General features: G+C 48.2%; 1 protein-coding gene across 2 annotated transcripts in view; it reads left to right on the top strand.

Annotated features, from left to right (window-relative positions):
* RPTOR (regulatory associated protein of MTOR complex 1) overlaps window positions 1-15,987 on the top strand; it is a 1,825,560-nt gene that overhangs the window by 1,740,653 nt on the left and 68,920 nt on the right. For both annotated transcript variants that reach the window (XM_085617419.1, XM_085617418.1), the window contains one exon: window positions 9,298-9,384. In XM_085617419.1, the coding sequence (XP_085473545.1) occupies window positions 9,298-9,384 (87 nt within the window). The remainder of the gene's footprint in view (window positions 1-9,297; window positions 9,385-15,987) is intronic.

The raw sequence follows: 15,987 nt of genomic DNA, 5'->3' as shown, positions 1-15,987 counted from the left end.
TCTGCACCTTCGCAACAGGCTGAATCGTCAGGGAATTTTCCTGATTGGACAATGCTTGGCAGCCTCTTTGAATGCCAGGGCGTTTGAACTTAGCTGATGGTGCAAAATGGATCGCAAATGGCTGCTTCACTCAGAGGAAGTACAGAAAATCATCCAGCAAAAGGGAGAACCCTATCTCTATGTTTTCACCACTGCAGAGAATGCACACAGTCCAAGTTTCTGCATGATGGAGTTCCCAAAGCAGTTTTCGCTCAGAGACACCTTTCTCTTGGATTGTAGCTTGGGTCTCTTGTATGCATTCCCGCCTCTGCAGCTCTGAAGAAGATCAGAAAAGACCCGCCCAAGTCATCCTCCGGATTAGGCGAAGAGAGTGTGCTATTTCGAAATTTTGGCCATGAGCATATGTCCTCGGAACTGGCTGCACATTCGGAGGACCTTCTGTCGCATCAGCAGGGCAGGGTCTTACACCAGAGTCAGTACAACTTACACCTCCATGCATGGATTTTTGTGTGGCAACAGTTGATGGCTTTCAATCTTCCTCTGAAGTAGTTGGTGTCATACTGACAGCCAGTCACCCCTCCACCAAAGTAATTTATGCTGGACACTGGCAGAAGCTTGGTGTCTGGTGCTCCTCCCACAACATTCAGCCTCTATCGGCACAGTTAGCTTGACATACTGTTATTTTGTCTGTCGTTAGCCTAGCTAGGCCTTACTGTGGCAATAGTTAAAGGTTATCTGTTGGCTCTTTCGGCCTTTTTTCATCTATCTGATGAGCCATCTTTTTAAATCGCCTGATGCATTTCTTGATAGAGCAGATTCACATGCTCCCGCCAGCACCATTTCTGATGCTGTCATGGGAGCTTAATTTGGTTCTCAATTTGGTTCTCGCTTTTCTCATGTGTGCCCCATTTGAACCAATGTACAGTTGTTCCCTACGGTTCCTTACATTGAAACTGCATTCCTGGTTGTGATTATCGCTTGAGCGTATTGAAAGCTATTGGTACAGCAGTTCTCTACCACCTCTTTTTCAGACCAACTGGTTCTTCTGACAAAAGCAGCTTTTCTCCCAAAGGTTGTTTCTCCTTTCCAATTAGGGCAGTCCATCACCCAATCTGCTTTTGTCACTTACTTACCATAGGTAACTGTTTCTGATGGATAATCCATCTAACCCCAGATTCTCCAGTATTGTAGCCTTTATAGATTTATATGCTTGAATCTTCCTCGTCGACATGGTGGGAGTCCCACGGTAACGGTAAAATAGCAGTATTAAACTTCAACATTCAAATGCTCATAGGAATTCACTAGCTTTTAGCAACATATTACCATTGTTATAAAATATCCAAACTCCAGCCAATCAGAGCATAGACCATAGAGTCTCCTTCCCCTGCAGGGCCACCATACCCCAGATTTCTTACCGCATGTCATGTGTTAGCGAATCTCCCTGAGCTCTGCTCATTCACAGTATTTCTACTGTTGCCATTTTCAACTTCCCGCTAGCTGTTCATCTCTTCACTTCATATTTTCTTCTGAGGTACAGTTCAGGAGTGTGAGTATCTATTTTTCCTTCATAATCTCAGAGTCTAATAAAATGGTTGTTTAGGCCCTGTAAGACTTGTGGAAAGTCTAGACTATATTCAGAGGACCCACATAAAGAGTTTCTTTACTGCCAGTATCCTGACCACAAGCCCAGAGAATGCAATAACTGTTGTACTTTCTCCACAAAAACTGTTAAAGACCGTGAGGATAGGCTGCTTCTCTGGCTGCAAAGGACAAAAGCAGCAAAATGCTCTGACTCTGAGGAGAAGCCTCATACCTCCTACAGGAAGAGAAAAGAAGAAAGGTCTTCCTATTCGCTTAAGGACCCTAAAAAATCCAGATCTCAAAGTAAAGAGAGAATTGAGGAGAAAAGAGTAAAAAAAAGACCAGCCCGGTTCTTCGTCTTCTCCCTGGAGTTCTGGTTCTGCTCCACCGTCGACGCCTCGTACTCCTTCCAGGGAATCTTCAGCTGACAAAATCTGCTCGTCAACGGTCTTGTCGATGAAGACATTTCCATCTACGGCCTCCGTCTCCACTGGAACTGGCGCTCTGTTGACGGTTTCATCAGCCACGGCGACTATGCTTACGGTCAAGACGACAACGGCTGCGTCTACGACAGCAGTGGCTGCGGTTAGACCGTCTCTGTCAACAAGGGCTTCACATCGACTGTTCAGCAGGTTCGTTCACTGTCAGCAGCTCTTCAACCGCTGCAGTTGGTTGTGCCATTGACGAGCCTGTCGATGACCCCATCGATGAGGGGAAAGGTCAGTCTGCTTCTGAAGCCTATGTCTCCCCTTCAGCATGATTTATCAAAGATTTCTCCATTACCACCTACTCATCTCCTGGATTTCCAGGAATCTGAAGATGATGGTCCTTATGGCCGTTCATCCAGACCCTCACAACTCGGGGTTAAGTGCCACGACTCGGAGGAAGAAGAGGCAATGGATGATCCTTCTACTTATCTGAAGGGAGATTAATCTTTCTCCGATATCTTTCTCAGCGTTTGGAAGCATATCAGGAGCACTACCCTTATAATGACCAGGAAGAACACGCTCAAGAGCCCTAAATTAATCTAAGATCAGTGACATTGTTCACTGATCTTAGATTACTGCTGAATGATTATTACAAGCGATTTCCTGAAGCAAACTCCACTTCGCAGCTGCCTCCTGTTCAGGAGGCTCCCATTCCTATGTCGCTGGCGGTGCCCCCTTTGTCCAAGAGCAAGACCGTTCCGCCACCTGTGGAAATTCCTGCGCAAAGTCAGGATGATGATGACCAGCAACTAAAGGAAGGGGAATTGCAGTTGGACCCGGACATCCATGATGAGTGGGACGACCATGTGGTTCCCATCCCACTTTCTCCTACTCCGCCTCTAGCCAACTCCCCGGCTGCAGATATCGGGGCTTTCCATGATCTGCTGGAACGCACTTCTAGGCGCTTTGACCTTCCTATGCCTGCAAAGCAGACAGAGTGCTTTTTATACAACTTAAAGCCTACAATGCAGCGCTCCTCTCGATCCATTCCTACTGTAGACTTCTTATGGCAAGGGGGCCTGAAGTTAATGAAGACACCAGCTTCTATACCTGCGGTGGTGCCGAAATTGGACAAAAAGTACAGAGCGTCCGAGGACTCTACTGCGTGCCTGATTGGTCACCCTCAACCTGATTCAGTCATTATGCAAGGTGCTCAAAGGAGATTGAAGAACCATTCCCCTCTCTGTGAGGCTCCATCTGACAAGGAAGGGCGCCAATTGGACAACATCAGCAAAAGGTTCTCCGCTTTGGCGGCCACTGCCGTCAGGGCCTTCAACGCCGTGTCTGTCCTCGGGAGGTATGACCACCGGATGTGGTCTGACATATCTGGCTTGCTGGAGATTCTTCCTGAAGATGGGAAGAAAGAAGCAAAGGAGGTGCTGTCGGAAGGAGAGAGCAATTCCGAGATGATTGTGTGGCTCTGGTCATTTCATCGACCGCCTTCAGGCAGATGGCGAGAGTGGCAGTGTTGAGACAGCAGGGGTGGTGAAAGCTACGACATTCCACCTGGAGGTTCTAGCCAAAGTATTAGACATGCCGTTCAACAGCAAATTCCTCTTTGGTAAACATGTGGATGAAGCGCTGCAGTAGATCAAGTTGGATAATGAGATGTCTACCTCTTTCACTAATCTGCAGCAGAAGAAGTTTGCTTCCTTACGGAGCAGAAGCAGAGGTCAATATCTCTCTCGCCCCTAGCTTCAGGAGCGTTTCCAGCTATATTTTGAACAGGGGGTTCGTGCTCAGTACACTTTGTAGCCCTTTCGAAATCCTGAGCACCAGCCTACCCTAGAGCAGTCGTTCATCAACGCCCACCGTCGGGAGGAACGGCTCGCAACTCTAATAAGAGGCAATGAGAATCCGCAGGCCCCTGCTACCGTAGTCCTACTCCAATTCGGCCTGCTTGCTCCAAATTCTTCAGTCAATGGAAGCTTATATCCTCCGACAAGTGGGCATTCAATGCATTCTGCCTTGGTCACACCCTTGAATTTGTTCAACAGCCCCTGAATTTGCTTCCGCCAAAGAAAATCTTCTCTCCATGAACCAGGGCCAAGAGGCTATCTTGGCGGCCAAAACAACCTATTTTTCTTCAAAAATCCTCGCAGCTGAGAACCAATCGAGGGAAATCTTCGCGATTGTGCACAACCTGGCATTCTCCGACAGAACCACTCTGAAGCCCACCCCTTCCCAGGAACTCTGTCACTCCCTAAACAATTTCTTCATTCAGAAAATAGCCACTATTAAAGCCAATATCCCTCTCCCCTCTCCTACCTTTGTGGATCCCCAGTGTCCTCCCCCCAAGGGACAACTCACTACTCTCCCTTCCTTGACCAAGGAATCCCTGACCTCCATAATTCCCCTTGTCAAATCCGGCTCTCCGTTAGATCCCTGCCCTGCCCACATCCTCCGTCACATCTTTACTACTTGTCCAGACCCCCCCCCCCTTCACCTCCTCAATAGTTCTCTCTCCCAGGGCGTGGTACCCAATCCACTCAAAACAGCAGTCATTGTTCCCATCCTGAAGAAGCCGGGCGCAGACCCCTCAGTCCCTGCCAATTTTCGCCCCATCTCTCTCCTGCCTTTCTTGGCGAAAGTGCTCAAGCGCCATGTCACCTGCGCTCTGAGCTCTTTTGTGGAGAAGTACGGGGTTCTTGCCCCCCGCCAGGCCGGATTCCGCCCCGCACACTCTACGTAGTCCGTAGTCCTCTCGGTCCTCGACAACCTCAGGGAGGGAATGGACACTAACCAGACCCAGGCCTTGGTTCTCCTCGATCTCTCAGCCGCTTTTGACACGGTTGATCATACCATCTTGCTTTCCCGTGTCAGGGCGCCGGGGATCGGGGGCACCGTGCTGGTATGGTTATCCTCCTTCCTGAGGGACCGCACCCAGGCAGTTCGCCTGGGTGATTTTTCTGCGGACTTTCGGAAAGTTCAGTGCGGGGTCCCCCAAGGCTCCTCCCTTTCACCTCTTTTGTTTAATCTTTACATCGCCCCTCTTATTTTCTCACTGCAGCAAATGGAGGTCACCGTATTTAATTATGCGGATGACCTCCAACTTGTCTTTAATCTGTCTTCTTCCCCTGCCTCTGTTCTTAACTTCCAATCTATCATGATTCATATCCGGGACTGGATGAACCACAACCATCTGAAACTCAACCCAGACAAGACTGAGCTGGTGTTGACGGGTGGTTCATCCAGCCCCTGGTCTTCCTTGTTTTGGCTCCCTTCCCTAGGCTCTCCACCTGTCCCCTCTACCTCAGTAAAAACATTAGGCATTAATCTCAATTCCCAACTCACCCTTCACTCCCAGGTTAGTTCTGTGGTTTCTTCTTCTTTTCTTTCACTGCGCACTATACGCAAGGTGTCCCGTTTTTTTTCTTTTGACGCTTTGAAACTGATCACCTTGGCAATGGTCATCTCCCGCCTGGATTACGGCAACGCCTTATATGCAAGTATACCTGCATATAGCTTAAGGCATCTGCAGCAGATCCAAAACCAGGCGGCGCGCCTGGTGTTTAAACTACCAAAGTCTCACCACGTCACTCCCCTCCTCAAGTCCCTACATTGGCTCCCTGTCCGCGCGCGTGTCCAGTTTAAGCTTGCTTCCATCACCTTCCAAGCACGACTGGGCACGGCCCCGGCTTTTATCTCATCTGAGATCATTCCCTATGTTCCCTCCAGGGAACTGCGTTCATCCACTCAATCCCTTCTCACAGTCCCGCGGTTCCGGAGGAAGAAATGGGGAGGATCGAAATTTGCGACCCTTGCTCCACCCTTCTGGAACTCCCTGCCTCTTGAGCTTAGAGCCTTAACTCTTTATCCGCAATTCCGGAAACAGCTCAAAGCTCATTTGTTTACTAAATTTTTTTAACTAGTTCATTAGCAGTTTCTGTTTCCTTTTAACTCAGCTTCGGCTTCCCTTGCCCAGATATCTGTTAGTTGCAGCGCCATGAAACCGCTGGTGAACGTGCGCTTTATAAATAATTTTAAATTCAAATTCAAATTCAATTCATCCTCAAATCCGCACACGTCACTTGTCAGCTTGGCTCCCCATCACACATAATTCAGACAACTAACGATTTCTGAGGAATGTCAGGCAATACTACAGAAAGCCCAAGCTCCTTCTACGCTCAAATGCTACTAGGCCAAGTGGAAAAGATATTGTATATGGTGTGCTTCACACTCTTGCGATCCTCTCTTATCGCTGCCTTAGGATGTTTTTGCCCTATAGCTTGTTTCTCACCAAAGCTGGTCTGGCGTCCATCAAAGTGCACTTAGCGGCAATCTCCAGATACAGACGACGTTCTGATTGCTTGTCTTTGTGGTCTAACAGACTGAAAAAAGAGATGAAAGGGCTTTTCAGGGCCTACCCTCCAGTAAGACCTCCTCCAGTGCTATGGCAATTAAATATTGTCCTGTCACAGCTTATAAATTCACCCTTTGAACCAATTCACAAGTGTGACTTGAAGTACCTCTCCTGGAAGGTGGCCTTGCTGTTGGCCATCACATAAGCTAGATGCATTAGTGAAATTCAAACCTTCACAACGATGGAGCCTTACCTGCAGTTCCTTCAAGATAGAGTAATTCTTTGTACCAATCCATCTTTTATTCCCAACTAACTTCTGCATTTCATCTAAATGAGCCAGTGGTTTTGCCCTCCTTCTTATCAGCTCCATCTTCGCCGGCTGAGAGAGCGCTCCATTCTCTGGACACTAAAGGTTTAAACTGGTTTAAAGTTCTACTTGCAATGGACTCAGCCTTTCCAAAAATCTACTCAGTTATTCATTATCTTCTCTGCTCCTAGGAAGGGTCAGGCTTTGACGCAGGTGTCTATTGCTAACTTGGTCTCATCACCTATTCTATTCTGTCTTGAAATGGCTGGCCGCCCACTGATTTCCAAGGCCGCAACGCACTTAACATGCAAGGTGGCAACTTCCTGTGCCCTATTCTCTAGAGTGTCCTTGCCTGATATATGCAGGGCGGCGACATGGACGAATGTCCATACCTTCACGAAGCATTACTGCCTGGGTGTAGCAGTTGGTCAAGCTACTCTGTGACATCTATTCGCATAAGGTATGATGTTCTTCATGTCTTTTTCTTCTTCATAAGCTACTGTTGTTGTAATAAGTCATTAATATGTTTCGAATATTTTCTTAAAGGGTATATGTATATGTATACATTGTTATTAGCTCATGCTACATGTTCTTTATGATTATTATTCGTAGTTTGGTTTCTGGGTCGCATGGTGGGATGGTTCACCTTACCCGCCGCCTCTGACTCTTTGATACTGCTTGCTATTCTGATTCAAGCATGCAAATCTATAAAATATACAATACTGGAGAAGAAACAAGTTACTTACCTGTACACTGTGGTTCTCCTGTATTGATATATTTTATAGATTCACATGGGACCCTCCCTCCTTCCCTTTCAGGTTCACGTTCCATACCACTCTTATTCCTTTATGGTGCTCGTGCTCGAAATCGAAGGTATGGTAGCCCTGCAGGGGAAGGAGACTCTATGGTCTACCCTCTGATTAAGAGGAGATTGGCTGTTTTATAACAGTGGTATTAGGTTGCTAAAAGCTTGTGAATTCCAATGGGCATTTGAATGTTGAAGTTTTAATACTGCTATTTTACTGTTACTGTGGGACTCCCACCATGACGACGGAGAAGATTCAAGCATGTGAATCTATAAAAGATATCAATACCGGAGAACCACAGTGTACAGGTAAGTAACTTGTTTCTTCATCACTGCCCTGCTGCCTCTCCATTCTGTATAGTCAGTCCTGAACACCATAATAAATAAGAGTCTAAGTTAGATGTCGGCACACAGTCACCTGCAATTTGGTGGGAGTACTCCAAGTCTGAGGTCACGAAAGGAGAAAGATTAAGAAGCTGCACTCGGGTGGCATTTATATGCAGTTCTTTTCAGTCACTCTCTTGGTGGTACGAAGTTACTTGGGAGCCATATGGTCCTACCTGCAGACGTGTGGCGAGCATTTCTGGAAAAATCTGTGTTCATTCTGGCACTTGAAAGTATTTTAAAGGTGAGAAATTGGTGGTTATATGGGATATCCACAGAAAGAGTGTTACAGAGTGTAACCTGTTCCTTTCTGTTAAGGATATTCATGAACCTTGTGTGTGTCTACTTAATGATGTCATGGCTTGCTGTACCTATTGTTGTATACATAAACCTTATGGAATATGGGGAAAGGGTATGAGGTAGAAGTGCAGTGGCACAACAATGTTGAATTCCATTATTTGGAATAACAGGGTGCAAAGGGAGCTGTTTAACATCTTAGCGCAGAAACAACTTGTAGAATTAATGTAGGACTGTGCATGTGAGCAAGTGATATGCTGAGCAATTAATTGAACTACATTAGCAGAGCTGCATTGAATCTCAATTTTTGAAAACTTGATGTTTGTCACTATTGAGGTTCATCGGCAGAGCTCTGTCTCATGCTCCGTACTGTAAGTGCTGTTTGGGTCTCATCATTGTAATAGTGACTGGGTTGTTAGACAAGAGTTAAAGTGCATCACCAGAAAGTTGTGGTATCCAGATACTGTAGCAGCAGAGGTTGGTATAGTGTAGCTTTGTTATGTTAATTTAATCTTATTAGGCGCACAGCTACCCAAGGGTTTCCCGGCGCCGCCTGTCCGATTTTTGATGAGCATTAGCAGATTTGTCAGAGATCTATATACTGTTGTAGCTGGAGGTACTGCAAGTCAGTGGATTGGCAGAGCTGTGGGGTGATCTAAGTCCTGATGTAGTGGGGATGCTGCCATAATAGACCTAACAGTGTGGTGGCTGTCAATAGTGGTTTAATGGGCAAAATGTGTAGGTTGAGCAGGGTTAGTGTGGTGTAGGGTTAGTGTGGTGTAGTGATCATCGAGGGCTATTTATTCCTGGCACACTAGGGGTTCTGTCGGACTGCTCAGAACATGTTGTTGAGTTTCTGCCCTTTTATGTTGCTGGCACAGGAGTTCTGTGTGTGGGATCACAGAATATCTTCAAAGGTTCTGGAGAACTTAACCTGGGGGAGATTATATTGTGGCTAAAGATGGAAAAAGGTGCTATACATCTGGATAAGATAGGTGCAATAGATGGCACAATATTCTTCCCCATCCCATGACTATTAAGTTCACTTGAGACCAGTTAATAATAGAGTATCAGGTGATCTTTCTGTTCTCAAGTTCTTACCCTGTTTATCCTCCTGTTCTTTTTGTTTCAGTCGCGTGATGACGTACCGTGAGCACACAGCTTGGGTGATGAAGGCACACCTGCAAAGGCATTCAGATGGAAACATAATGAGCGTCAGGTAAGATCTGCTTGTAGGAAGGGGGCTTGGTGTTTTGGGGTCTCTTGGAAGTGGGGTAGGCAATCATATGTTTGGGGCAGGAAGCTCAGATGTGTCACGTGGAATATTAGGATGCAAGATGGGCCTTTGCATGCAGACTGAGGGCACGATTTTTTGAGGTTTCCTTCTGGTGTGTCGAGGATGTCAACACGTAGGACAGGTTTTAAGCCCTGCTGAACCTGTCACCGTGCAAGGGCAATGACGGATCCACACCTTGTCTGTCTGGAGTGCCTGGAGCGTGACCATGACATCAAGTTGTGCTCTGATTGCTGAGCCATAGTCACGAAGGCTTTGAGGGAGTGGCCCCTGAAGCTGCTAGCGGCCCGGCTCACAGAATTTGAGGTACCGGGATCGTTCAGGGAGTCCAAAGTCCTCTTTGTCCCATTCGAGATAGTGAGGACATTCTGGTAAGAGGCATAAAAAGAAAAGTAAGAAGTCAAAGTGCTCTTCGGCCGACAAGAAGGATCATAGGCATCTGAGGCCTGGTACTTCGGAGCACTGCGCCTCCCTAGATATCTGGGAGCCGGAGCGATCCACGCCCAACTTAGAGTTTTATGAGGCCCTTCATCTCATATTTGGACAGTCTGACCCCACAGGGTTGGAGGGGGGGGGGCATCTAGTTCCCCCCGGCAGCTCTGGCCTCACCTCTAGTGGACCCTTGTGGATCCGATAATAGATTTGGATCGGCGCCGGCACACTACTTGGACCTTCCCTGATCCCAGTTCCGACGCTCCCGGCGCCAGCCCTGTTATCATTCCCAAATCCGACATTGAGCTGGAAATGTTTTCTTCCACCAGTCTGGCACTGCGGTCCGTGAACACTGCATGCCTTTTGGACTGTTACTTCCATTGACTTTGGGATTCAGATGTGCAGGTGCTGCCCATGGACCCGGAGGAGGCTCGGCCCTACTTTCCCAAGCTATTGCAGACGGGAGAGATGCAGGCAAGTTCACGATCCAATGTGGTCTGGGCACGACTGACTCGCTGGGCAGAGCGTTTTCTTCGTCATTGATCTTCCAGCGCAGTGCCTGCCTGTGAACAACTGGCTTTTCTGGGGATGGCCAAGCATCTCTTTTGGACATGCCCTATGATGGCTCCTGTGCTGGAGCGCTTCACAGGTACAGCCAGGAACTTGGGCCTTTCCATGACCTCTCACCAATCCCATTCCACCTTTTGCTCCTTTTGTGGCCACAGAAGGGGGTTTCAGCGGCGTCTTACCCACCCAGCCACTACGGCACACAAACTTCCCAGCCTCTTCATGGCCAAGTGGGTGGTCGGATACGTTATCACTTGTCCCACTGGATGTCTATATTATCAGACCGCTGGGTTCTTCAGATTGCCTAAAGCGGCTACTTCCTCCCGGTCTGCACCACCCCTCCACCCATCCCACCCACTTGCATTTGGCTCGCTGAGGACCAACTCCAGTCTCTGTAAGGAAGTGATGGCTTTCTTTGCCAAGGGAGCCATAGAGAGGATGCTGATGCCAGAAGTATGTAATGGTTATTTCCCCAAAAAGGACTAAGGGCATCGTCCTATCCTAGGCCTGCGCGCACTCAATTTCTTACTCTAAAAGCAGAAGTTCAAAATACGCTCGCTCAAGTCGTGTTTGCCCAGGTTCAGGGAGACTGAATGGTAGTGGTGAACATACAGGACCCATACTTCCCCATCCTGCCAGCTCACAGGCGTTACCTGTGGTTCACGGTAGGACATGATCACTTTCAGTGTTCCATGCTCCTTTTGGCCTTACTAGCGCCTCTCAGGTTTTCACCAAGATGAGCTCATCTGCAGAGCACAGTAGTGACAGTATTCTCCTATCTCGAAAACTGGCTGTTGAAGGTGGGCTCGCCACAGGCTGTCGTCTCCCACCTCCAGACTACAGCAGACCTCCTGGACTCGCTGGGGTTCACTATCAATGTGCTGAAGTTGCACCTGACTCCCTCTCAGATGCTCTCGTTCATCTGAGCTGTTCTGACACTGTACAATTTTGGGCCGATCGCCCCCGAACGGCGAGTTGATGATATTCAGGCTACGATACCAATGTTTCAGCCTCTATCCCGGATTTCTGTGAGACTTACTCTGAGGGTTCTGGGTCTCATGGCCTCCTGCATTCTGTTTGTGACACATTCACGCCTGCATATGCGTGCTCTGCAGTGGGATCTGAATTTCCAGTGGGTGCAGCATCTAAGGAATCGATCCAGCATGGCCCAGATTTTGGAGGGAACTGAAAAAGATCTGCAGTGTTGGTTATTGGACCGCAATTGAGTCACTGGCAGTCCCCTCTCCTTTCCCCAAGCAGATCTGATAGTGGAGACACTGGGTCACTCCTGGGATGGGGTGGCTACTTCGGGGAGGTGGGGATCAGAGGCCTCTGGTCTATGTCGGAATCCGGACTCCTCATCAACCTACTAGAGCTCTGAGTGATCCGGCTGGCTTTAGAAGCCTTTCTACCCTCCATCAAGGGAAGACTAGTGTAGGTTCATGGACAACACTACTGCCAAGTGGTACTGCAACTCACAGGGCTGGGTGGGGTGGTGGACCCTTTGTCAAGAAGCCCTACATCTCTGGACATAGCTGGAACATCTGAGCATATCCCAGGTGGCTCAACATCAGGGTGACAGACTCAGGCGAAGATGGCTAGTGGATCACGGGTGATGTCTCCATCTGGAGGTGGTGCAAGGTCTCTTTCAGTGGTGGGGAGAGCCTTGGTTAGATCTGTTTGCCACCGCCGAGAACATGCAACATCAGCAGTTTTGCACGCTGGAGTTTCCGAGGCGGCACTTGCTAGGCGACGCTTTCTTTTTTTGTTTGTTTGTTTTTCAGCGCTCATTTGTCAGTTTATGCTAGGGTGTCAGAAAGGTCTAACCGTCTGTGACAAGGAGTACCTGGTCTCTCCACGAGGGAGGGATGTAAAAAAAAAAATCCTGGGCCAACCAAGGACCTCCTGCCTAGTTGGAAGAGCTGACTCCTCTGTACGGGTGCAAGTAGGTGACCACAAAAAAAATGCAACCTGTATAGCATATCCATAATCATTGGACTGTGGATTTTCCAGCGTAGACACAAGAAGAAGAGGGAAAGGAAGAAAAAAAGAAGAAAAAAAAAGAGCAAAGCAAGGAAGGAGTTTCAATACTTAGGGGATTGAATTATTAACATATGATTTAAACAAAACATCCCAGAGTTCCTAAAATTTTGTTCTCTGAACTAGCTTAGTAGCCCGGTTGGGAGTCACTATTTTTTGTACTGATAGGATCCATTCTACCTCTATAGGGGGACGAGGAAGGATCCACTTAATACACAACTCTCTGCGTGCAAGGAAAATTAAGATAAACATTAAGGCTTTGTGAGTCTTCAGAAGACCCCCATTTTCCTCCCCTCCCAAAGCCACCCCTAAAATTACCAAAGCCAGGCTCACCTTGATCGCTTGACCCAGGATTCCCGAGATAGTCTTACTTACTTTATGCCAAAAGTTCTGGATTGAAGGGCACTGCCAGAACATGTGAACATCGTTCGCGTTGTCTTCTCCACACTTGGGGCACTTCTTCACTTCCCGACTTCAAAACTTCGATAATTTCCTTGACGTCCAGTAGGCATTATGGACCGTAAAAAGATGATTCTTCCTCGGTGGAGCAGATTTCAAATATGACCACAAGTGAGACATAGATACTTGCCATAATGATTCAAGATCTTGGTCTGGCAGTTCCCTCCTCCAGATCTACGTCAGCACATCTTCACGAGACTGAATTAACATCCAGTACCATTCTGCGACTTCTTTCCGCAAAAAAGGTTGTGAGCATATCCTAGCCTCCAGTTTCGGAATCCCATTACCGTCCTTTCCTAGGGTATTTGCCCAGCTCGCTAGTTGGTAATATTTAAATTTTGAGACAGAACCCTCAGAGATTCCCAACAGTCGCTGCCATGAGATTAGTTTAATGTCTTCTATAAACTGCCCCCAACTGTGAATGCCGCACTCCCGTAAAGGAGTTGCTAGTGAGTCTAGAAGGTAGTCAAGAGTACCAGGGGAGTCCGAGATAGGTGCTAAGTTTCTGTAGTAAGGTATTTGCAAGTAAAATCTTACTTGATTCCAGATCTTAGATCAGGGGTCTTCAATCTGTGGGGCGCGACCCCCAGGGTGGGGTGGGGGGGGCGTGAAGACATACAATGGGGGTCGCACATTCCCGGAACTGCCTGGATCCGGAATCCAAAACGTTTGCTCTTCATTTTGGATTCAGAATAGTGCATCTCAATGGGCTCTTTGATTGGAGGAGATTGTAAAAGAATACAACGTCATCCACGACTGTCCTCCAATCAGAGAGACTGCAGGAGGAACATCAGGAAATGCCGGCTGGGAACTAAGCGTTACAACAAACAAATGATGGACGGAATGCTGACAATGCAGACATTCTCCCCCAGTCAAGAGATCTGGGTTAAATCCATTGTTCTTTTGCCCACTACGCCACCCCAGTTCAGACATGGCCATATGCAAATCAGTCTTGACCCTGTGCCTCATGGGAACAGTCCAGCCCGAACTGCCAAGCCATGTCTTCCCTGGACCGGAATCAAGCATCCTAGAACCGGTTTCTGGCTTTCAGCCGTCATCAGCCAGGATAGCTTGACTCCAGTGGCGTAGTGAGCACGGGTCCCACGTCTGGGAATACCCATCCCACTTGGGGCGAAAAGTGTTACAACAAACAAATGATGGACGGAATGCTGACAATGCAGACATTCTCCCCCAGTCAAGAGATCTGGGTTAAATCCATCGTTCTTTTGCCCACTACGCCACCCCAGTTCAGACATGGCCATATGCAAATCAGTCTTGACCCTGTGCCTCATGGGAACAGTCCAGCCCGAACTGCCAAGCCATGTCTTCCCTGGACCGGAATCAAGCATCCTAGGACCGGTTTCTGGCTTTCAGCCGTCGTCAGCCAGGATAGCTTGACTCCAGTGGCGTAGTGAGCATGGGTCCCACGTCTGGGAATACCCATCCCACTTGGGGCGAAAAGCGTTACAACAAACAAATGATGGACGGAATGCTGACAATGCAGACATTCTCCCCCAGTCAAGAGATCTGGGTTAAATCCATCGTTCTTTTGCCCACTGCGCCACCCCAGTTCAGACATGGCCATATGCAAATCAGTCTTGACCCTGTGCCTCATGGGAACAGTCCAGCCCGAACTGCCAAGCCATGTCTTCCCTGGACCGGAATCAAGCATCCTAGGACCGGTTTCTGGCTTTCAGCCGTCATCAGCCGGTCCAGGGAAGACATGGCATGGCAGTTCGGGCTGGACTGTTACCATGAGGCACAGGGTCAAGACTGATTTGCATATGGCCATGTCTAAACTGGGATGGCGTGGTGGGCAAAAGAACAATGGATTTAACCCAGATCTCTTGACTGGGGGAGAATGTCTGCATTCCGTCCATCATTTGTTGGTTGTAACGCTTTTCGCCCTAAGTGGGATGGGTATTCCCAGACGTGGGACCCGTGCTCACTACGCCACTGGAGTCAAGCTATCCTGGCTGATGACGGCTGATAGCCAGAAACCGGTCCTAGGATGCTTGATTCCGATCCAGGGAAGACATGGCTTGGCAGTTCGGGCTGGACTGTTCCCATGAGGCACATGGTCAAGACTGATTTGCATATGGCCATGTCTAAACTGGGATGGCGTGGTGGGCAAAAGAACGATGGATTTAACCCAGATCTCTTGATTGGGGGAGAATGTCTGCATTGTCAGCATTCCGTCCATCATTTGTTGGTTGTAACGCTTTTCGCCCTAAGTGGGATGGGTATTCCCAGACGTGGGACCCGTGCTCACTACGCCACTGGAGTCAAGCTATCCTGGCTGATGACGGCTGATAGCCAGAAACCGGTCCTAGGATGCTTGATTCCGGTCCAGGGAAGACATGGCTTGACAGTTCGGGCTGGACTGTTCCCATGAGGCACAGGGTCAAGACTGATTTGCATATGGCCATGTCTAAACCGGGATGGCGTGGTGGGCAAAAGAACGATGGATTTAACCCAGATCTCTTGACTGGGGGAGAATGTCTGCATTGTCAGCATTCCGTCCATCATTTGTTGGTTGTAAGGCTGGGAATTAAGGCCATAAATATGCAACTGTGGAATGCTCTGGAGTGCTTCAACATTATTTTGTCCCCGCTTCCTTGCACTCCGTCCTGTTGCCTTTCCTGGTCTTCCTCATTACTGCTGCTGCTGTGTTTTTTCAGCTGGTGTCCTTTTTGTGCTTCTTCCTCGTGGGTGTAAGATACAAATAGATAGAAATTTGAAGGGAGAGATTTAAGGTGAATAAGAAGTTCTGAGGGGTGAAAGAGGTGACGGGCGAGAGAGGCCATGAGATAAATGCGAGAGACTGTTAGACAGGAGAGGAGTAAAAAGACATAACAGCAAGAGGTGATTAAAGGAGAAGTGAAAGGAATGGGGAGAGTTTAGAAGATGTAAAAGGGGTGAATGAAAATGGCCTGCAAAGGGATCCGGGGTTGGGAGAGGTGAGAGGGATGGAATGATGGGGGTGGAAGGAAAGAGGCATTAGTGAACTGCTTAACTCGTCACAGGACC

The sequence above is a fragment of the Triturus cristatus genome, chromosome 7 (genome assembly GCF_964204655.1).
Source record: "Triturus cristatus chromosome 7, aTriCri1.1, whole genome shotgun sequence".
NCBI lineage: Eukaryota > Metazoa > Chordata > Amphibia > Caudata > Salamandridae > Triturus > Triturus cristatus.
This window is presented reverse-complemented; position numbering and strand designations above follow the sequence as displayed.